General features: G+C 40.1%; 1 protein-coding gene across 2 annotated transcripts in view; it reads left to right on the top strand.

The window, feature by feature from the left end:
* zgc:63587 (uncharacterized protein LOC393431 homolog) overlaps positions 1–24,887 on the top strand; it is a 170,383-nt gene that overhangs the window by 83,150 nt on the left and 62,346 nt on the right. For both annotated transcript variants that reach the window (XM_059983185.1, XM_059983186.1), the window contains exons 9-10: positions 9,463–9,564; positions 12,261–12,406. In XM_059983185.1, coding sequence (XP_059839168.1) covers positions 9,463–9,564; positions 12,261–12,406 — 248 coding nt within the window. The remainder of the gene's footprint in view (positions 1–9,462; positions 9,565–12,260; positions 12,407–24,887) is intronic.

Here is a 24,887-nt window from a genome sequence, read left to right as displayed (position 1 = left end):
TGAAGTCTGATTGTACTATTTTTAAAAGTATTTATAAAGGGTCACAAAAGTAAGGTTAATGCAAACATTCAGATAATATACGTCGTCAATACTCAATCTAAAGCACGGGTATAGTAATAATGATCAATAAGAAATAGTTCTATCGTTTGTCTAGGGGATAATACTGAGTCTGATGGAAATATAAAAGTCACTCAGAAGTCTGCAGGCTTTTTGACTTTTGGGAACCGCTGGGTTTCATGTGTTGGAGAGAGAGAGAGATTTCTGGTGAGAAAAGAAACTTGCCAGTCTTTTTGGACGCAAACCGTTGAATCGGGAACGTGGGTTCCCTGTTGTCAGTTTGAAGTCCTTTTCGGTGTTATCAGCCACTCGTTTCCTAGGCCAGGGGAAACAGACCACACGTGGCTTCCGAATAGCTTCCCGTTATCACGGGAGCGATGAGCCATGGTGTCTCCTTCTGTTGCATTGCTGAGAGACTGCCCCCTGCAGCCTACCTTTTATCTGGACTTGCAGGGTTGTAGATGTCAATCAGGGTGGGATGATGCAACCCCCCAGCCCACATTGCCTGAGGGTGTGCACGTAGCCCAACCCACGTTGACCTGAGAGCTGGCACGTAGTATAGGATCGTAATTCACAAAGGTGTCTCCAAGAAACAATGGCCAAATCCGTTGCTTTGTCCTGCTGAGGATTCTCTCTCATTTCCTGGGTCCAAGACCCGAATTAATAGCGATCTGGCGATTCTCAAAAAGGAGCGGGCTGGGATCATAACAGTGGAAATCCCAGGAGATCGGCAGATTCTGAGATTCTCAAACCACCCTGTCTGACACCAACAATCATTCAATGGTCAAAGTCACTAGATTGCCTTTCCTCCACATTCTGATTAGATATTTGCATTAGCAAGCAGGTGTAGCTAATAAAGTGGCCACTGAGTGTACTTTTCTCTGACTTCAAAATAAAAATGATGAAAGCTTTGTATGAAAAGTTGTAGTACATAGAGTAGTAACCAATGGTTTATTCAAGGGTTTGTCGTTAAAATCTGTGAAAGGTATAGGTCATGGTAGCAGTGATGTTGAGTGTACCATCTGTGATTTTGGTGCTAGAAAGTGACCAGTTGTTGTAATCCTAACGCATTGAAAATGTGGTCTTTATTGTTTTCAAACAACTTGTATTTGGATGCTTGATCACAGTTTGTCATATTTCTAGTTGCTGGCCAAGTGCTTAGTTTAGATTCAAAAAATGAAAACGTACTTTAGAACCATAAAATGAGTTGGTCAGATTCTCAAAGAAGAACATGGAGCAAACATGGGTAATACTCTCTGAATTGCTTTGCAGTGCTCTGTGAAATAGACTAGCAGATGGCAGGTAATGTGTCCAAGGCTGCAAAAGAACATTTAACAGATTAAGTGGAGTTTTGCATAGGAAACTGCCTTCAATATATATTGAGTTCCTTAACTTTTGAATGATTAGCAGCTCTAGCATTTGTATTTCATATTTTCAAAGTTGTGTAACTGAGGATAACTGCTTAGTTTTTCAGTACTTTTTTTTAAATTAACTTTTCAGATCCTTTCTTCCAACATGGCCTAGTCTCAGGTAGCCAGTCTCTGTTACATAAGGAGCATGAACTAAATTAAATTTTATGTCTGACGTTTTATGTTTTGTCAGAAAATATAATTATAAACCAAGCAACTTACTGTCTTAGTCTTGATTAAGGGTCTCGGCCCAAAACACCAACTGTTTTTTCTTTTCCATAGACACTACCTGACCTGCTGAGTTCCTCCAGCATTTTGTGTGTGTTACTTTGGATTTCCAGCATCTGCAGCATTTCTCCTGTTTATAATTCACTGTTTTGTTGTAGTTATTATATATTCCAGCATATTGTACAGGGTAGGATTACATATTTATTGTGAGTATGACATTTACTATGCATAATTCTTTAAATTTAGAGTTTAGTTCTTTTGTTCAGAAGAGGTCAATCAAGGAAAATTTTGCGATTGTAATAAAAGTTAGAAATCAACTTAAACTGGACAAAAGCAGATAAAAATATTAACAAAACAAAGAAAATGAAAATTAAGAGAAATAGGGAAAACAAATTTAGAGTTGATGTGAGAAAGTAATTCACAACAGGTGATTGATGCAGACCTCTGGGTAATGTATCCTTGGAGCCTTTCACCAAGAAAAGTAGAAAGTGTAGTAGGGCAATTTCAGGGTTTTCCTTGATTGAACTGCGATGAACCAAGGAGCTGCCTTGCTTTTTGCGACTTGTGCGATTCAAAACCATACCCACAAGCATGAAATAACACCACAATACATCAAATAATTGCATTAAATTACATGCAGAGCTACAGTGTCAATTTACATATTTCTTCAGTGTAATGATTCTCTGTAACTGTTTGAATTGCACTATTGCTCAAGGTATTTAAATGTGGGGGCAGGGAAAGTTATGTAAAGGCAGAAATGTACATGTACAAGCTTTCTGAAGAGATACATTAGTGGATCTTGCAGTTACTCTTGTGTAAGCTAGTCTGTGTGTTCTATTGTGTTGTTCTGCAATTTATGTTACAAATGTTCCACTGTGTTTATTGGCACAGATGTGATTTCTTTTGTTCCTATACTTTAAAGCTACTTTTCAAAAGAAGCTGAACACCAAATGTTGCCCACAAATGCACGTATTTAAAATGGGGGGGGGGGGGCGGGGCAGGGGTGCCCCTGGTGCCACTTTGCATCTACACAGCCATCTTGTCCATATTCCTAGTGAATTGCTTAATTCGGGCTGTGGATGGGGCTTTAAACTAAATAAGGGGGATAAAGTAGAAGAGAAAAGTGTAGATAAAGATAAAAAAGAGAAAAGAGTGGAGTGAAGAAAAGTCAAGTGCAAAAGGGTAAAAGATTACAAGATTTCAAAAGCAAAATGAGTGTCATGGCACTTTATTTGAATGCCTGTAGTATTTGAAACAAGGTCAGTGAACTTGTGGCACAAATTAGTACAAAAGGGCCATTGTGGGGTGGAGAGGATTGAGAATTAAATTTATGAGGATATCCGGTAATACGGAAGGAGAAGCAGGAACATAAGGGAGGTGGGGTAGTGCTCCTAATTAAAGAGGTGACCAGGGCGATAGTGTGAGACAATATAAGATCTAATGCGCAGAATGTTGAATCCATCTGGGTAGAGATTAGGAATAGTAAAGGGAAAAGAATCACTGGTAAGTTGTCTATCGGCCACCGAATAATAATATTACAGTGGCACAGACAATAAACAGAGAAATATCTGAGGCATGTAAGAATAGAACAGCAGTAATCGTGGGGGACTTCAATTTGCATATAAATGGGGTGAGTCAAGTTGGTCAAGGCAGTCTTGGGGCTTTATAAGGCACTGGTGAGGTCTTACCTTGAGTATCGTGAACAGTTTTGGGCCCCTCATCTTAGAAGAGATGTGCTGGCGTTGGAGAGGATCCAGAGGAGGTTCGTAAGGATGATTCCAGGAATGAAAGGCTTATCATTCGAGGAACGTTTGATGGCTCTGGGTCTATACTTGCTGGAATTCAGAAGGATGGGGGGGGGGGGGATCTCATTGAAACCTTTTGAACGTTGAAAGGTCTAGACAGAGTAAATGTGTAAAGAATGTTTCCATGCTGGGGGAGTCTAGGACAAGAGGGCACAGCTTCAGGATAGAGGGGCTCCCTGTCAAAATAAAGATGTAGAGAAATTTCTTTAGCCAAAGGGTGGTGAATTGTGGAATTTGTTGCCACATGCAGCTGTGGAGGCCAGGTTGTTGAGCGTATTTAAGGCAGAAATTGATAGGTTCGTGATTGGACATAGCATCAAAGGTTACAGGGAGAAGGCTGGGAACTGAGGTTGAGGAGGAGATAGAATAAAAGGATCAGCTATGATTGACTGGCGGAGCAGACTCAATTGGCCAGATGGCCTAACTCTACTCCTGTGTCTTATGGTCTTTATGGTCTTATGGGCTTCATAGAACACATCTATGATGGCTTTCTTGAACAGCAGGTAAAGTTAGTGATCTTGTAGTTAGAAAGAGTGATCACAGTATATGATTGAGTTTCTCATACAAATGGAGGGTGCAATAGTTGATCTAAAACCAGTGTATCATGCCTAAACAATGGAGACTACAATGGGATGTGGGAGAATTTTGAAAGTGTAGACTGGGAGCAAAGGCTGGGATGGTTGAGGAACAGTGGAAGACTTTCAAAGAGATTTTTCACAGTGCTCAACTAAAGTATATTCCAGTTAAAAGCAAGGAAAGTAAGGGTGGGAAGAGCCAGCCTTGGTTAACTAAAGAAATAAAAGAAGGCATCAAACTAAAAGTTTGTGCATACAAAGTTGCAAAGAGTAGTGGGAAACTGGAAGATTGGGAAAACTTTAAAAAGCAACAACGAACCACTAAGTGAGCAATAAAGAAAGGGGAACTGGATTATGAAAATAAACTAGCACAAAATATAAAAATGGATAGTAAAAGTTTTTATAATTATGTAAAGCGGAAATAATGGCTAAAGTAAACCAGGTCCCTTGGAAGACGAGAAGGGGGAATTGATATTGGGTAATGAGGAGATGGCAGAGGCTTTAAATATATATTTTGTGTCGGTGCTCATGGTGGAGGACATGTCCATGGGAGATGAGGACCGCGATATAATAGCCATCACTAAAGAGTTAGTGCTGAGCAAACTTGTGGACCTAAAGATAGACAAGTGCCCTAGCCCTGATGGAATGTATTCCAGGGTATTAAAGGAATGGCAGAAGTTATAGTAGAGGCTTTGGTGATAATTCACCAAAATTCTTTGGACTTTGGGCAGGTCTCAGTGGATTGGAAGATGGTGAATGTCACTCCACTGTTCAAAAAGGGATTAGGCAAAAGTCAGGTAACCATAGGTTAGTTAGTTTAACATCTGTAGTTGGGAAAATGCTTGAAGCTATCACTAAAGAAGAAATAGCGAGACACCTGGAAAGAAATTGATCCATTAGGCTGATGCAGTATGGATTCAGCAAAGGCAGGTCCTGTTTGATAAACCTACTGGAGTTCAATGAGCACAGTAGATAGAGGGGAACAGATGGACATTACTTACTTGGATTTCCAGAAGGCATTCAATAAGGTGCCACGTAAAAGACTTACTAATGAGATAAGGATGCTCAGAGTTGGGGGTGATGTATTAGCATGGATAGAGGACTAGTTAACTAATAGAAAGCAGGGAGTTGAGATACATGAGTGTTACTGTGGATGGCAATCTGGTGAGCGGTGTGTCGCAGTGGTTGGTGCTGGTCCTGCAACTGTTCACGATATACATTAATGATCTGGAAGAGGGGACCGGGTGTGGTGTATATAAGTTTGCTAATGATACTAAATTGAGTGGAAAAGCAAACTGTGCAGAAGGTGTAGTCTGCAGAGAGATCTAGATAGGTTAAATGAGTCAGCAAGGGTCTGGTACAATGTTGATAAATATGAGGTCATCCACTTTGGAAGGAAAAATGAAATAGATCATTATTTAAATAGTAAAGAATTGCAGCATGATGCTGAGGGAGTTGGGAGTGCTTGTTCATGAATCACAAAAGGTTGGTTTGCAGGTGCAGCAGTCTATCAAGAAGGCAAATTGGATGTTGGCCATCATTGCTAGAGGATTTGAATTTAGGAGCAGGGGGATTATGCTGCAACTTTGCAGAGTACAAGTGAGGCTGCACCTGGAGTAGATAGATAGATACTTTATTTATCCCCAAGGGGAAATTCAACATTTTTCCAGTGTCCCATACACTTACTGTAGCAAAACTAATTACATACAGTATTTAACTCAGTATAAATATGATATGCATCTAAAATCACCCTACCAAAAAGCATTAATAAATAGCTTTTAAAAAGTTCTTAAATAGTTTACTAAAGTGCATTGAGTGGTAACTTAAGCTCAGTCCTAACCCCGGCACTTTAACATGTCTTGCCCCTGGTGGTTGAATTGTAGAGCCGAATGGCGTTGGGGAGTAATGATCTCTTCATCCTGTCTGAGGAGCATTGCATTGACAGCAACCTGCCGCTGAATCTGCTTCTCTGTCTTTGGATGGAGCTGTGCAGAGGATGTTCAGGGTTTTCCGTGATTGTATTGCATGCAATTCCGGTCTCCTTACTTGAGGAAGGATATACTGAGTTAAGGTTAGACTATTAGGAGAGATTGAGTCACATGGGACTGTACTGACTCGAATGCAGAAGAATGAGAGGAGATCTTATCGAAACATATAAAATTATGAAAGGGGTGGATAAGATAGAGTGGTAAGTTGTTTCCACTTGAGACTAGAACTAGGGAGCATAGCCTCCAGATTTGGGGAAGTAGATTTAGGATGGAGATGAGGAGGAACTGCTTCTCCTGGATAGTGGTGAATCTGTGGAATTCTTTGCGCAATGAAACAGTGGAGGCTACCTCAGTAAATATATTTAAGACAAGGTGGGGAATTAAAGGCTATGGGGAAAAGGCAGGTAGGTGGAGATGAATCCACAGCCAGATCAGCCGTGATCTTATTGAATGGCGGAGCAGGCTCAACGGGCCAGATGAACTGATCATGCTTCTATTTCTTATGTTCTTGTGTTCTGAAATGAAGAACTGGACACTGGTTTTTATTTCGTAAAATGCGTTAGTATTGAACTTTGAAAGATGCAAAGCAGTTTACTCTGAGAACTCAAGCTCATTTGTCAAAATAAGCTGCTACAAATCTAATTGTTTCAAAGCCCAGAGGTGGAATAGCAACAGATTGTGCACAGTGTCTATATAGACCATTTTACCAGCTGGTACTAAACCAAACAAGTGAAACAGAAATACTGTATGTTTCACCACAATTAATGACAGTGAGTAAAGGGACATCTGGTCTTGCTTGGGCTGGATGCCTTGATTGTCCCTAGGTGATGTCTTCAACAGATCTACTAATTGTAAAATTAGGTGATTAGCAGAGCTTGCTGTGTTCCTTGTGTGATCTGTACAGGAACATCATTTGGAACGATGCAGGGGTCCGGTGTCCTACTGCATGTTCACAGCATGTATAAATCATGTAGAGAGGAAGATTAGTTAAATGCATAATTAGCAGAGGGAAAAATAACTTGTGCCTTAATACAACTACTGATCAACTCCTGCTGCTTATTGTCCTTGATTTCATTTAATTTAGATTTGTGTTTGCAATTTGAATCTGTTAGTTGACCTGAATAGATTATATAGGTTGTCTCCTGTCTGATTAACTATGGTATCTATCACAACATTCATGTGCATTCTATTAAGAGTTGAAAAGTTACATACTGTTGGACCATGGAAGTATGCTGATTAGGTGGCAGCACAGTTGTCTTGTGGTTAGTGCAACACTTTACAGCACCAACTGTAAGATTGGGGTTCAGTTCTTGCCGCTGTCTGTAAGATGTGTCTAACAATGTTAATAAACCATTAATACTTCTCCTGGACCAGTTTATTTAGAGTAGCATTTTCTTTAAATTTGAATGTTGCCTTGCATCGTCTGTTTACTGTTGTATACACCTAATAGTTTTCACCTCATTGTCTTTCCTGTATTACTGAAGGGGAAACATTGTGCATGTCTGCACGAAGCACACAATTTTTTTGATTAAAATTTGTATTCACTGATTAAAGGTGAGTGGGTGATTGGGAATAATTTTCACCAATGGGGATGGATTTTAATGGATTGATGGAGTTTGTCCTTAGGGCTTCGACTTCTGGATTCCCATGGACCTCTGTCACTCCCACCCACATCCAGGACGCTCCGACTATACAGACCTCCAGGATCACTGGTCTCCCTAGCGTTTGCCGATGCGATCTCCAGGATCGCAGGTCTTCTCAGTGATTGCCCTTGTGACCTTTGGGAACGTTGACGTTTAATGATGGAGCAATTCGACCTGTACTTGAACTCTTGCCCGTACTTGTCACTTACTACCCCGACCTCTAACTTGCCCTCATCCTTGCCCCTAAACTCTAACCTGGCCTCTAACTCCTTGTGCTGTCCCCCAAACCATCCTACAAACCTTAAAAAAGAAGCAACCAGGTGTAAGCCACGACTTCAATGGACCAACTTGGTGGTATTTTGACTAAAATTACTAAATGGAAAATTGCTTTTATAGAATTCACAAATCACTTCCCAAAAACTTGCCATCACTAAGTTTAAGTTTATATAGATAGCTCATCTATTTTGTACACCTTCTATTTCTTGACATATGCACACGTAACACACCTATTATGTTATGGAAAGTTATGATGCAAGCCATTTTCTCGGATCACAACACCCCCACCCCCACCCAGCTCCAACTTTTTAAATTTTAGGCTGCCTTTATTAGTTGGCAAACATACCAAGAAAAAAAATCAGTTGATAAGATGGGTTTCTGATTGGAATAAAAATTTGCAGTATTTCTTTCATAGTTCAGCTGAGAGCAGGTGCATCTAGCAGAGATTTGGGAAGGAGAGGCTTGGGCGGATGTCAAGTGTGGGAAGAATGGGGAAGTATGATTGAGAGAGGCCGAGGTACGTTGGGTAAGTATGGGAAATGAATTTTCACATTGGAGGGAATACAGAGGTAGGCTTGTTGCCTATGAAGACAATGTTTTGCTTTCACTGCACAAGCATCAAAGCATTTATAATTTCAGCCTTTCTTTTGGTTCCTTTTACGTGATAAGTTTCCCAAGGGCAGAACAATATCGGCCAGATATTGGAATAAGGAATTTTGTTAAAGTGATGTCTGGACTTTGGAATTGGTCACCCACTTCTCATGCCACCTCTGTTAAATTGGAAGTGAATGCCACCAAAATAGTCTCTTTTCTATTAACTTAGTAGCTATTTAATCAACCCTTTATCAGGTTAAAATCACTTGTGTACCTGTGATGCTGCTATATACTTCTCATTGCACCTTTATATACATGGACTTGTGCTCATGATAATAAATTTCATTTTGACTTTGACCACCATATTTGAGAAAGTGATAGAAGTAGGTTTGATATGCTATCAGAGACTTTGATTTGGTGCCTAAATGAAGGAAGTTATTTTCTCAAGGCAGTGAAGAGAGTTGACAAGATGGTAGTGGCTCTGTTTTAAAAGTATGTATATGCGACCATATGCAACCCTGAAAATCATTTTACTCAATAAATCCATAATAGAATTAATGAAACACCGCACCATCTTGGGCGTTCAACCGGTGTGCAAAAGAAAACAAACAGGAAGTACAAAAAGAAAGAAATAATAATATATAAGCAATAAACTGGAAATAAAGTCTGATTGTAAACCCCTTTTTAAAAAATTGGACCAAGTAGTTCATTCTATTGTATATTTATGTTATTTTGCTACCTTGCTTGCCTTTTCCAGCTTGATAACAAATAATTCTACAATTCAATTGCATTCTTCTGTCTTTAACCAAAAAACATAAAATCCAACATTATTTGTAATCTAATGTTCTGCGCTATAGGATTCCTAATTATTGTGGCTTTTGCTTTAGATACTGGAAGAGATCACTGAGCATGGTATCAGAATTTACCAACTGCCAGATGCTGACTCTGATGAGGATGAGGAGTTCAAGGAGCAAACCATGATTCTAAAGGTGAGGAGGCATTAATGGGTTGCAACTTGGTAAAATTTCGCTAAAATGAGTGGGTTCTAGTAGAGTGGTCATGAAATACAGATAATGAAGTGGGAAGAATGGGCCAACTAGATATGAAGAATGTGATAAAATTGAGAAGCTAATTTTTGTGCAGGCTGAAGATGAGACAAGCAGATTCCATGTGTGTAAATGATTCTAGAGAGAAATTAGATTTAACTAACTCAGAGTTAAGTCGGTGGGAACAATTATCTCTGAAATTTGAGAGTTATGTTACAGATGCTTAAAGCTCGGCACAAGCCAATTTGTGCCCTGTGTTCAGTTTGGGCTGCTATTTCTAGAGAGTTAAAATTTGCCTGTGGTACTCAAATGATCAGGTTAATGTGATTAAGTTGTATGGAAAGTTTGCATTAAATAGGTGCAGCTGCAAGAAAAGGTTCGTGAACCTTTTGCAGTTACCCAGTTTTCTGCATTAATTATCCATAAAATGTGGTCTGATCTTTATCTATGTCACAATAATAAACAAAAAGCAATATGCCTAGATGAATAGCACACAAACTTTTGTACTACTTCTCATCAATAGGAGTACACCATTTAAACAGTCATAGTCTATGTTCAAAAAGTATGTGAACTTTGGGGTAATGCCTTCCACAAAAGCTATTTGGAGTCAGGTGTTCCAATCAATGAGATGAGATTGGAGGTTTGGGAGGTAGAGGAGCCCTGCCCTATATAAAAGAGACACAAAGTCAGGTTACTGACACAGCCTGCTCCTCTCAAGAAATATTTGTTTATGTGCGCCATGCCTTGATCAAAACAACTTTCAGATGACCTAAGTAGAAGTATTGTAGAGATGCATGAAGCTGGAAAAGGCTACAAAAGCATTTCTAAAGACCCGTATATTTATCAGTCCACAAAAAGAAATTGTCTGCAAATGGAGGATATTCAGTACTGTTGCAATTCTCCCTTGGAGTGGGTGTTATGCAAAGATCACACCAAGAGTACAATGTGCAACACTGAAGGAGGTGGAAAAGAACCCAAGGGTAACAGTACAAGACCTGCAGAAATCTTTAGAACTTGTGAAAGTCACTGTTCATGTGTCCACTATAAGAACAAGAGTGGTGTTTGTGGAAGGACCCCTCAGAGGAAACCACTGTTTTCTAAAAAAATATTGCTTCTGCATGTCTCAAGTTTGCAAAAGACCACCTGGATGCTCCAAAAAACTTCTGGGGCAGTGTTCTGTGGACAAATGGGATAAAAGTTGACATTTTTGGTAGAAATACACACCGCTATGTTTGGAGGAAAAAGGGCACTGCACACCAACACCAAAACTTCATCCCATCTGAGAAGCATGGTAGAAGCAGCATACACGAGGAAATCTGCAGATGCTGGAAATTCAAACAACACACACAAAATGCTGGTGGAACACAGCAGGCCAGGCAGCATCTATAGGGAGAAGCACTGTCGACGTTTCGGGCTGAGACCCTTTGTCCTGATGAAATGTCTGTCACCTGAAGCTTATTAGAAGTTGAATGATGCATAAGCCAATGATCTGAAACACAAGAGTAAATCAACAACAGAATGGTTTATGAAGAGCAAAATTTGTGTTTTGGAATTACCAAGTCAGAGTCCAGACTTTAACCCAATTGAGATGCTGTGGCATGACCTGAAGAGGGCTGTTCATACAAGGTATCTCACAAACATTGAACTGAAAACAGTTTTATGTGGAAGAATGGTCTAAAATTCCTCCTCACTGTTGTGCGTGTCTCATCAGCAGCTACAGGAAATGTTTCGTGGAGGTTATTGCTGATTAGAAAGGCTGGCTTTGATATTGGTGTCAAACTGGACATACTGGAGACTGTAATAGAACAAAGGCCCCTATGAAAAGTCCTGGCAGTTCCGGACAATGTTTCTCACCCTCTGCGTGCCACCTTGGATGAACAGAGGAGCACTTTTAATAATAGACTAAGACAACTGCGCTGCTCCAAAGATTGCTATATAAGGTCATTCTTATCCTTGGCTATTAAGCTCTATAATGAGTCAACCTATAGCTGGGGAAGTGATGACTCCCTCCTGTTAGACTGAGGTAACTTATTTTTTATTCTTTCTTCTAATATTTGTATATCTGCATATGTAATGCTACTGTGACACTGTAATTTCCTTTGGGATCAATAATGTATCTATCTAAGGGGGGTTTTACCAGTTATTAAATATAAAGGTTCACATACTTTCTCCTGGATTGTGAATGATTGAACAATGTGTTTAATAAAGATACAAGAAGAACAATGGTTTGTACAGGCAGATTATGTTTGTGTATTATTGTGATTTAGATAAAGATCAGACCACATTTAATGAGTAATTACTGTAGAAAACCAGGTAATTACAAAGGGTTCTCAAACATTTTTTGCTATTTTATATACTAAAAGAAATATATAAGATGGTCAAAGGAATTGATAGAATAGAAAAGTAGTAGTATTTCCCAATTAAGGAATAGAGAACCAGAGGTAATGTTTTGTTACAAGGCAGTTCATTGCACTAATGGTAGTCATAGTCCACAGTTATAACTGATTAAAACTAAGATTGTCCAGCAAAATCTATCAACAATAAAAGGGATTGTAGAATTAAGATGCAGGAACAAATCTTAGCAGTAAATCTATTCTTGTTCTTCTGTCATTCAGATCCAAATTTCTTTTTGCTCCTAGGCTAGTGTTCCCTTTGCTGTGATTGGGTCCAACCAACTGATTGAGGTGAAAGGCAAAAAGATCAGAGGTCGCTTGTACCCATGGGGTGTGGTTGAAGTGGAGAATCCAGAACATAATGATTTTCTTAAGCTACGCACAATGCTGGTGTAAGTATCCTAGAATGTGGTGAAGCACCAAACTGGCATATGATACTGTGCAAAACCAGTACAGGTAACAGAGCTTCCTTAAACTTGTATGGCAGCCAAACTTGCATACTTAATTGAATGTAAGATACTGCTAGAACAGAAGGCTTGCTGCATTGAACCATTACTGTGGAACCATCGCGGATCCTGGTTACCCATGGACAGACTTTGGTAAGATGTCTGTGAGTGATCTGTTGTCTTGTTCATTGTAACAACACCCACATGTTCCAAAGTGAATGTTTATGATGCAAAAAGTATCTTTTTGTTCCTCTTAAATAAATTATTTTAATGCAGTTGGATAATGGAGAGAGAAAGATACAGCATAATGTAATGATTCGATATTTAGGCAATAAATTTCACTTCAGTGGCTGCTGAATTCTCTGATTCTTGTATCCACCTAATTATGAAATTTAGGCAACCCTATTTAATTAATTGTTATAAACCCAATATGTTGCACTCAAAAATGTTCAGAAATCTAATCAAACTTAACCCAGGAAAATCCTGAACTCGAGTTCTGATTGTAATTGTGCAATTACATGGAACTTGAGTGAGTTCTCTGCTCACTCTTTACATGTTTTGTTAGGTTTGATTGGAATTTATAACGTACATATTGTCCTTGCTTAGAAAAGATCAACTATATCACTGAAGTTTTGGAATTTGTCAGAGTAGAAGTTTTTCACCTTCAACCCTGCTGCTGCCTTTGTGTAGTCCAGATCTTCTGTCCAATGTTGTCTTGGTCAATGTGATATCTCCCTGTTAAGTTTAGAGCTGGATCAGAGACACTGTATTTTCACCAAACTTCCCATCTCAGCTATCCCTCTGCTCCATATTGTTGCTGCCTGTTTGAAGCAGACCTCCAGAAATGACTGTTCTATTCGAATAAACTCTTCTTGGGCTTCCTACCAGGTATAGGTATTGATTTTAATTGATGTTTTGATGACAAACTCTGCCATCTTTATCAAGGATGATGCCTAGGCATGTCTAGCCCGGTGGTATATATGCCCCACCCCCCTGTCATCTATCTCTCCTGATTAGACGAGGACTAACCAATTAGGTTTCCACTGCCCCACCTTGTTTACAGTTACATTCCAGTTCTTACTTAAAGTGAGACCTTTGTCTTTATTAAAATTCTTTTTCTCTGGTTTTATTTCAATGCCTTCCTTCACTAGGTGATCCCAAAGCCACTGGAAAGGTAGTGTAGTGGAAATTGATAAGAATATGGGTACTATAGAAGGGTGCTCATGGTCAGTTCAGTCTTGAACTGAAGGGACTTGGTCTGTTTCTCTGGTTTGGCCTCTTCTAGATCATGTCTTTATTTTGGTGAACTGTATGCTCAAGGATTCTCTTACCACAGCATCTCTGTCTCTCTCTTTTAAAGTGTATGTACTGGCAACTTTGTAGACACATATTCTGTCTTGACGCTTCCTATTTTACTGTAGGAAGGGTTTGTAAATTGGCATGCAAAGCATATATATATTTCAATAAAAGGCATTAGGAATTGAGAGAAAAGGTGAAATTGTGCAATGGAGGCAAAAGGTATTATTTCACCTGTGAGTCTGTTGGGGTCATCTGCTGTATCTGGTGCTCCCAGTGTGGCCTTCTGTATATTGGTGAGACCCGAAGCAGATTGGGAGACCACTTCGCCAAGCAACTATGCTCTGTCCGCCAGAAGGAGTGGGATCTCCCAGTTGTCACCCATTTTAATTTCATTTCCCATACCCATTCCGACATGTCAGTCCATGGCCTCTGCTGTCGCGATGAGGCCACATTCAGGTTGGAGGAGCAACACGTTATATTCTGTATGGTTAGGCTTCAACCTGATGGCATGAACACTGATTTCTTCAACTTCTGGTAATGCCCCCTCTATCCCCTTCACCATTCCTTGTTCCCTATTCTCATTTCTCTCTCACTGTGTCTCCTTATCTTTCTATCACCTCACTCCCTTTGGTGCTTCTCCCCCTTTTCTTTCTTCTATGGCCTTTTGTCCTCTCCTATCAGATTTCCCCTTCTCCAGCCCTGTATCTCTTTCACCTACCAACTTATCAGCTCTTTACTTCACCCCTTACCTTCTATCACCTTGTGGTTCTTCTTCCCCTCCCCCTGCTTTCATACTTCTTTTTTCCCCCAGTTCTGATGAAGGGTCTCGGCCTGAAAAGTTGACTGTATACTCTCTTTCATAGATGCTGCCAGGCCTGCTGAGCTCCTCTACCATTTTGTGTGTTGAGTGGCTCTAAGGTCTTTTAAGAGGTGCAGTTCATTTGTGTCATGTTATTCATCATATTATTAAATGTTTTTCCATTATTGCTGTTTTCTTACTTTTTGTTGTCTGAGTAATGTTCTATAATCCATTTAGTTCAGTTAAAGGCTTGTTTTGTGAGGTTTTCCTGACTACTTGCATTCATCACTTTGGTCTCTATGCCAAATCTTTTTCAGGGAACTCTCTCCCACTTGTTTTCTTACATCTTTCATGTTACTGACTTGCATGCATCAGGTTACTCATTTTGAGCCAAATTTCTCCTTTTGCTTGTTAAATAAGGAAATATGTTGAAAAAGATAGGTGATAGTCTGAGTTTCTGTTCTGTGTATGTTCTATTTTTCATGCATGTGATCAAATCATAATATAGCTCATCCTTTTAAAGGTTTCCAGCGTAGAGTTCTTTGCATCAATTCCAAACCTTTGCATGAACTTCTTCAATGCTTCTTGTCCTTTGCTGAAACTGCGTATGTCTTTCTGCCATGTTTAAAAACTGCCAAATGCTGAAAGTAACCCTTTATTTAATTTCCAACAGGACCATTAGTATTATTTTGCTTGTTGTATTGACCTCATTTTGTCCCCTTAGTTTTGGATTTTGTAAAGCTCGAGAGAGAGTGAATTCCTGAATTATAGATGATATGTACAGTTAAGATTGTATCAGTATCCCATTTCTTTTATTGCCAAACCTGGCATAAGCATTTCTAAGCATCACCTTATTGTCCTCTGCAGATCTCTTTGCTGCTCCAGAAACATCCTAATGCAAAGAAAACCCTGACTTTTTCCCCCTCTACTACCAGCTGCATCTTTATATGTAGATGGACGAGACTGAAGGAGTCTGGAGCAATAAACAATCTATTAGAAGAGCTCAGTGGGTCGAGTAGCCTTAGTTGTCTTGCCGAGTTCTTCTAGCAGATGGATTGATTGTATATCCTTAAATGTGTCTGCACTCCCTTCTCTTTATTTACCTCTGAGGAGCTCATGAACTTAATACTAAAATATCAACAAATAATTGAGCTGCCACATCAGTGTCATTGGCCAGCAAACTAAACTTAAATAACCACCTGAACTCTTATTTAAAGTCAAGCCAATACCTGGTCTTAGGCATTCTTCATGATAATCTTATAAATGAGAGCTAGTTCTATTCTTCAAGCTGTTTTACCAACAATTTAATGTCAATCCAACTTACCATCTGTGTAAGTAGGTGGCCTTCTCTGTAAGCTGTTCCCTCTTCTCTGTTGCAGTTGACTCTTTCAATTTTGCCATCATCACTGTTATCTCCCATAACCCCTGCCCTTGCATGAGAAGCTTAAGGTTTACTCTCATTGGGAGAGAGATGGAGGTTTGAGGGCTGGGGCAAGGAGGAGATAAGCCAGCAGTAATGGGAATCCTATTGAAACATAAAAATATGAGAAGTGTAGGTAATATCGAGGCAAAAAAGTTATATCTACTAGGCTAGAGCAAAGGGATATAGTCTTAAGATTCGGGGAACAGATTTAGGACAAACATAAAGAGAAACTGCTTTTCCTAGAGAGTAGTGAATCTGTAGAATTTTCTGCCCAGGGAATCAGTAGAGACTACCTCATTAAATAGATTGAGGCACAGACAGATTTCCTCAGCCATGATTTTATTGAATGGCAGAGCAGCCTCAGTGGGCTAGATGGCCTACTCCTGCACCTACTATTTATGTTTCTTCTGAGGAGGGAAGGAGACTCCCTCCTTCCTTCATTCATGCAGCTGTTAAGTGGTGTATAGGCTAGAGATAAAGAGAACAGATAAAGCATTGATGGAATGAATTGTAGAATTATATAGCATTATTCAAAAAGATAACTGATTCATTGATTCCACTGTTAGTCGCAAAACCACTTCTTCACTTGGCATTTGTTCAATTCACTTCTTGAATGTTGTTGTTGAATCTGCTTTTCTCTCCCATTTAGGCAGTACATTCTAGAACATCATAACTCAGATTTTATTCTTGATGCCTCTGGTTCTTTGGCCACTTTTGTGATAATTGTGTCCTGTGGTTTCAGAACTGCCAGTGGATAAAATTTCTCTTTATTTCATCCATCAAAGTCTTTCCAGATTTTGAACATGCATCTAATTTTACTGAAGCTGTTCTGCTCTGCAAAGAGCAATTGCAATTCTTGAGCATACCCAAACCTCATACCCTTCTGCTAAATTACTCCCCTCTTTATCCTAAATTGTGGTGCTTAGGATTCAGCACAGTACTCCAGTATGTTAAATGTTTATAGCAATGTTTTTCTACTCTATAGGACTTTCTTTTCAATATTCTTTTGTTGGCAAGGCCTTTAACAGTGTTGATGTGCAGAGGGATCTGTTATGCAAGTCCATAGCTTCCTGAAAGTGGCCTCTTATGGGCTGACACGATGACATGTTTGCCTTCATTAGTTGAGCAATATGGCATGCTTGCCTTCATTAGTTAGGAATTGTGTTCAAGAGTCAGAATGATATGTTGCAGATTTATAAAACTAGTTAAGCTGCATTGTGAGTTTTGCTTTCATTTCTGGTTACCACATCAAAAGAGGAATGTTGAGGCTTTGGAGAGGCTGTTGGAGAGGTTCACTAGGATGCTGCCTGGGTGAGGCATCATGTGCTGTAAGGAGCGCTGGATGAGTTTGTGTTGTTTTTTCTTGAATGGCAGAGGCTGAGGAGATCTGATAAAGGTTTATAATATTATGAGAGGCAATGAGGTTTATAAGATTGAGAGGCAGAGATGGACTGCCAGTATCTGTTTCCTAGGATTGAATTGTCTGATACCAGAGGGCATGCATTTAAGGTGAGAGAGGGTGTTCACAGGAGGTGTGTAGGAAGGTATGCTTTTCCACAGTGATGTGTGCCGGAAATGTGCTGCTTGGGGTGGTGGTGGAGGCAAATATGATAGAGATTTCCAAGAGCCGCTTAGACAGGCACATGAATGCACAAGAAATGGGACATTTTGTAGGCAGAAATAGTTAGATAAGAATTTGATAGCTAATTTAATTGTGGGCTGAAGGGCAGTTCCAGTGCTGTACTGTTCTAATTAATTTTAATAGTTTCACCAATCGGAGCTATGGTTTGTGAAGTCACAAATGCATCCACAAAATGGATGGAACTATACAGTGATGCTGGGAAGTTTGTGAACCTTGCAGAATTTTCTGTATTTCTGCATAAGTATTACCTAAAATGTGATCAGATCTTCATGTATGTCCTAAAACTAGATAAAGAAAATCCAATTAAATAAATAACACACAAAACATTATACTACATTTATTTATTGAGACAAATGATCAATTATTACGTGTATTTGCTTGGAAAAGTATGTGAACCTCCAAGGTAATGCACTCTACAAAAGCTTTTTGGAGCCAGATGTTCCAATCAATGAGATGAGATGAGATTGGAGCTGTGGGTTGTAGAGGTGCCCTGCCCTATAAAAAAGATATACACAAAGTCAGGTTACTGACAGAGTCTGCACATCTCAAGAGATAGCTGTTTATGTGCATCATGCTTTGATCAAAACAGCTTTCAGAGGACCTTAGATGAAAAATTGTACAGATGCATGAAGCTGAAAAAGGCTACAAAAGCATTTCTAAAGACCTCAGTCCACAGTAAGGGAAATCGTCTACAAATGGAGGATATTCAGTATTGTTGCTATTCTCCCCAGGAGAATGCATCCTGCAGAGGTCACCCCAAGAGCACAACATGCACTGCTGAAGGAGGTGAAAAAGAACCAAGGGAGTATAAAGGGGGGAGTTTCTTCTTTTTCTTTGTTACTGCATATGTTAATCAAAATGGCTTTGTTTTGTTAAAAGTAGGAATGCTTCTTTTTTGCGAGAGAGTGCTGGATGCTTGTTTGGGTTAAAATTTACTGATAACGAGAATTGTATTCCTTTGCAAACCAATTGGGATTAATGTTGTTCTTTCTTCTGAGTCTATAAGTTATTGTTGGCGGGCTTTTGGGGAGATCGGCGCGAGGGGGTGAGAGAGAGAGGACGCGATACTGTGAACTGGGCGAGGAACGGACCCCAAGCGGGGGTCCAAGGCCAGGAGGTACCCCGAAGAGAGGAGACAAATATAGATGTGCTTGGTTGACCACTTCGGGTGGTCCTGAGCTGCGAGTCGAGGAGTTCGGAGGGTACCATTCAAGCTGAATGATGGCCAGAAGACTTCAGTAATTGAGCTCCAATGGTTGTGCACGAAGTAGTTTGGACTTTGATAAGTTTGGAGCCTTTTCTTTATTTTCTTTTCCTTCATGTATACTGTATCATTATTAATTACTTGCTATAGTAATCATTATAAACTGTAATCATTTAATCGCATATGGTGTCCTATCTGTTCTTTGGTGAGGCGGGGACATCACACAGCATCCACACAAGCTGATTACCCAGTTTGACGGGGCCAAGTGCTGCTCCCCCTAGACGAGAACGAGCTGAGCGAGCCTGAGGCGACCCAGGGGGCTACAAGTAACAGCAAAAGACCTGCAGAAATCTCTAGCACTTGCTAAAGTCTGGGTTCATGTGTCCACTATAAGAAAATACTGAACAAGAATGGTGTTCGTGGAAGAACACCATGGAGGAAACCACTGCTCTCCAAGCAAAAAAAAAATTGCTGCGTGTCTCAGATTTGTTTAAAAAAAAAACAACTACCTGGATGTTGCATAACGCTTCTGGGACCGTGTCCTGTGGACAGATGAGACAAAAGTTGAGCTTTTTGGCAAAAATGCACATTGCTATGTTTGGAGAAAAAAAGGCACTGCACACGAACACCAAAACCTCATCCCAACTGTGAAGCATGGTGGAAGGAGCAGCATGGTTTGGGATTGTTTTGCTTCCTCAGGGCCTGGATAGCTTGCAATGGTTGAGGGAACAATGAATTCAAAATTGTGTCAAGACATTTTACAGGAGAATGTCAGGGTATCAGTCCTTCACCTGTTGCTTAATAGAAGTTGGATAATGCAACAAGACAATGATCTGAAAGAAAAGTGTAAATCAACAACAGAATTGTTTAAAAAGAAGAAAATTTGTGTTTTGGAATGGCCAAGTCAAAGACCTGACCTTAAAGTTATAGAAATGTTGTAGAACGACCTGAAGCGAGCAGTTTGTGCAAGGAAGCCCAAGAAATATCCCAGAGATGAAGCAGTTTTGTTAAGGAGGAATGGCCTAACATTCCTCCAAGCTGATGTGCATACTGGAAACTGGAAATATTTAGTTGAAGATATTGCTGTACAAGGGGGTCACACCAGTTACTGAAAGCAACAAAAACCTATCCCTCAATGTCAGCAAGACGAAGGAATTGGTTGTTGACTTCAGAAGGAGTAGTGGACCGCACAACCCCTCTACATCGGTGGAACAGGTCAAAAGCTTTAAGTTCCTCGGGGTGAATATCACAAGTGACCTGACTTGGTCTAACCAAGCAGAGTCCACTGCCAAGAAGGCCCACCAGCGCCTTCCTGAGAAAGCTAAAGAAATTTTGGCCTGTCCCCTAAAACCCTCACTAATTTTTATAGGTGCACCGAAGAAAGCATTCTTCTAGGGTCCATCACATCTTGGTATGGAAGTTGTCCTGTCCAAGACCGGAAGAAGCTGCAGAAAATTGTGAACACAGCCCAGCACATCACACAATCCAATCTTCCATCCTTGGACTCACTTTACACCACATGCTGTCGGAGCAGTGCTGCTAGGATAATCAAGGACAAGACCCACCCAGCCAACACACTTTTTGTCCCACTTTCCTCCGGGAGAAGGTTCAGGAGCATGAAGATCTCGGCCGTACCTTCCAAATATCTGGACCTGACTTGCACTACCTTACTTTCCCTTTTCTATTTTTAAAATTATGATTTATAATTTAAATTTTTATTATATTTACTTCAATTTGTACTTAAGGGAAACAAAGACCACTGTGATGATTGTACGCTCTAATATCAATTGTTTGGTGACAATAAAGTAAAGTATATAAGCAAAGGTTCACACACTTTTTTCAACAAATACATGTCTTATTGGATAATTTTTCTCTTTAAAGAAGTGAACAAGTATAATGTTTTTGTGTTATTTATTTAACTTGGTTCTCTTTATCTAGTTCTAGAACTTAGGTGAAGATCTGATCACATTTTAGGCCATATTTATGCAGAAATAGAGAAAAATCTACAGGGTTCACAAATGTTCTAGCACCACTGTAAATGTGTTAATACTAGAAAATTACCAAGTAATGCATTGCAAGGTTGTCCTACATGTTGCAGATCAATGGCGTGAGCTTTACCGTGGGATTGTGGGATAAACTGATGTTCATTATAACCTTGTACATATAGCCAATTTCTCTTGTGTGTAGGAGAAACTAAGTATCAGATTATTGTTGTGGGACTACAGTATGAATATGTACAACAGTTGCAGCTAACTTTATTGGGAATTGTCTTTTTAATTTAAGGTATAATTGTATTGTTTCCTCAGGATTTTTTTTATATAAACAGTATCAACTAAACTATTGTGTATAGCAGAAACATCAGCTTGTCTAGTCTCTGTTGAGCCATAGAGCACAGAAACAAGCCCTTCAAGCCATGAAGTTCTGTACTATGAGCCATCCATTTAGATCAATCCTACATGAATCCCATTTCTCTCCAGATTCTCATCAGCTCCTCCTAAATTCTACCATTCACCTGAGGCTACTTGCAGTGGCCAGTTAAATTGATGGTATATATGTCTTTGGGATGTGGGAGGAAACCAGACTCTCCAAATGGAATCGGAGTAGTCGTAGGGAGATGGTGCAAATTCCACACAGGCAGCACCTGAGCTCAGGATCAAATTCAGCTCTCTGATGTTGTGTAGCAGCAGTTCTACAACCTGCGCCACTGTGCCTGACCCCAGCTGGCCAGGTCAGTGGTTGAGCAAGGTAATTGACCACTTCTGCCTTTGCAGAGGACATCATATGGTCCAGTGCCCCAGATGAAAATGTATACAGTATATAGATGTCACATAAGAATAATACTGGTTTGGAATATGATGTCACCGATGATAAAATAACTTTGAAAAGGGTTTCTGTCAAAATATGGAGAATACTACCTTTGGATATGGAAGAAGAACCTGCAAGGGGGGAGACAGAGATGATGGACGAGGGAAATTAAAGTATGGTTCTCTACTTCCTCTACCATTGTTGGTAAAGGAATGTACATTTGGATCTTAACTATAAATTATGAAAAATTGGAAGTTTCAAAGGTACATTTAATGTCAGAGATGTGTACAATATGCATCTAGAAATTATTTTCCTTTGCAACCAGCCATGAAGACAGAGTGCTCCAAAGAATAAATGACAGTTAAATGTTAGAACCCCAAAGCCCCCCCCAGCTCCCCCATCCCACGTGTAAGCAGCAGCAAAGAAATGATCCCCTCTCCGCCACCAGCAAAAAAAGCGTTGTCCACCCCCCCCCACCGAGCTCTCAAGTGTGTAGCAAAGCATCAATAAAGACACAGAGTTGCAGTACCCCGAAGACTACTCGTGCACCCAGAATTTGACATACCATAGGCTCTCTCTCGCTTCCAAATAAGGGAAAAAGAGGTGTCTCTGTTTCACAGCGAGAGGGGTAACATAACAAACAGCTTGCTGATTTACAGTGTTAAAAGTGTGTTGTGTCACTTTTTCTGAGCTCTGTGCCCAAAGAACTCAGGTCTCTGGGCACACAGCCAGCTTGCTGCTTTTGATTTTCCGTCTTCCATGACACAGCGATTTCCTGCAGAGGCTTTGACCTCATCCGCCCTCCTCCAGAGCCGGAAGGTGCGCTGATCTTCTTGGGCACATTCTTGATATATCGAATAACAGCCAGTCGTGAGACCCCGAGAACGGATCCCATTCCCGCAAAGAACTGAAGTCAATGTGTAACTCCAGGTTAGGGTATTCTAAAGAACCCTGAGAGGGAAAGATAGAGATAATAAAGATAGAAATAGAGCTGTTTCCAAAGATGCAAGCAAAGGAGTCACTATTAGGTGCCATTGTCTGCTATGCTCCACCTCATTTTCTAGTTGTCAAATCTATTTGACATTTTGTGTTACAGATCAATCTTTTGTAAGTTTTCCATTTGGCTTGAAATTAATGATAATTTCAAATGTATGATTTAATTGGTGAACTTTAATAACCTCTGCTACTAGTAGGTGTAACCAGAGTAGTATTAGTTTCACTTTTAGGACTTACTTGCCCAATGGGTGCCAGTTTCAAGGATGAACTGCACAGTTATATGAAGGCAATCACACTTAATACATTTTTCTTTGAAGAATTTTCTTCCCTGTGGACAATAAGGCACGAATGAATTATTTGTCAGTTGCTTCAGTTGGCAGGCTGGCACAAGATCAGTGGCTGCCTTTGAATCCATGTCGATGTGCTTAGTCTCAGCAATCCCAGTTTACACTTTTGGGGGATGTTTAGCAATCTTCTATAGGACTCCTACATCCAATTAAAAACGTTAAGCCAATACTTCAGTTTCTTAAGTAAAATTAAATCTTGTGTTTGTCAGCGAGCTTGTGAAATTGTTGCCAAGGATCAGTTTTCCTCCAGGTTCCCAGTTAACTGATGGACTAACAGACCCCTCTAGTGGCCAAACGGATTACAATGAATCAGTCATGACTGCAAAACAGGAGTTAGGGTAGTGGTTCACAATTTGTTTTCATGAAGGACTGGAGTAGTAATCTGAAACACACTGAAAGACTACTTATCCAAGCCTAGTCGTTTGAAATGCCCCAAGTAATGATTCAGTTTTATTTATTCCATGTGCTTTGTAATATAGAGTAAAATGTATTATTTGCATTAGCAGCTTGAGGCAGCCCTCAAGTGTCAGTACCAACATAGCATGCCCACGACGCTTGACAGAACAACAGACTACAACAAGCACCAAAATAACGTTTGATACCGTGTTCAATCAAGAACCTATCAATCTCTGCCTTAAATACTCCCAACAGCCTGACCTCTATAGCTGCCTGTGCTGATAAATTCCATAAATTCACCACCCTCTAGCTAATTAAATTTCTCTGTATTTCTGTTTTAAATGGATGCCCCATATCCTGAGGCTGTGCCCTCTTGTCCTAGACTCCCCCACCATGGGAAACATCTACCATGTCAAACATCTTACCATGTTTAGGCCTTTCTGCATTCAAAAGGTTTCAATCAAATATCCCCTCATCTTTCTCAACTCCAGCGAGTACAGACCCAGAGCAGTCAACCTTTCCTTGTATGATAACCCTTTCATTCCTGGAATCATCCTTGTGAACCTCCTCTGAACCCTATCCAATGCCAGCACAACTTTTCTTAGTTGAGGAGTGCAAACCTGTTCACAATACTCAAAGGTAAGGCCTCACCAGTGCCTTATAAAGCCTCAGCATCACATCCCTGCTCTTGTATTCTCGACCTCTTGAAATAAATGCTAGCATTGTATTTGCGTTCCCCACGATCGACTCTACATGCGAGTTAACCTTTAGGGTGTTCTGCACAAGGACTCCAAGTCCTGTTGCATCTTAGATTTTCGGATTTTCTCTCCATTTAGAAAACAATCCACATATTTATTTCTAGTACCAAAGTGCATGACCATGCATTTTCCAACGTTGTATTTTGTTTGCTACTTTTTTGCCAATTCTCCTAATCTGTCTAAGTCCTTCTTCAGCCTACCTGTTTCCTCAACACTAACTGCCCCTCTACCAATCTTTGTATCATCTGCAAACTTGGCAACAAAGCCATCTATTCCATCATCTAAATAATTGATATACAGCATAAAAAGAAGCAGTTCCAACTCCTGCAGAACACTACCAAACTGGTAGCCAATCAGAAAAGGATCCTTTTATTCCCACTTGCTGCCTCCAACCAATCAGCCAATGCTCTACCATGCCAGTTACTTTCCTGTAATACCATGGGCTCTTAACTTGGTTAGCAACCTCATGTGTGGCACCTTGTCAAAGGCCTTCTGCAAGTCCAAATAGACAACATCCACTGCATCCCCTTCATCTATCCTACATGTAATCTCAAAGAATTACAACACATTCATCAGGCAAGATTTTCTAATAAGGAAACCATGCTGACTTTGACTTATCTTGTCCTGTGCCACCAAGTACTCCATAACCTCATCCTTAACAATTGACCAACATCTTCCCAACACTGAGGTCAGGCTAACTGGTCTTTAATTTCCTTTCTGCTGCCTTGCTCCTTTCTTACATAGTGGAGTGGCATTTG

The sequence above is a fragment of the Hypanus sabinus genome, chromosome 10 (genome assembly GCF_030144855.1).
Source record: "Hypanus sabinus isolate sHypSab1 chromosome 10, sHypSab1.hap1, whole genome shotgun sequence".
Classification (NCBI taxonomy): Eukaryota; Metazoa; Chordata; class Chondrichthyes; order Myliobatiformes; family Dasyatidae; genus Hypanus; species Hypanus sabinus.
The sequence above is the reverse complement of the archived record's forward strand: the minus strand, read 5'-3'. Positions and strand labels throughout refer to the sequence as shown.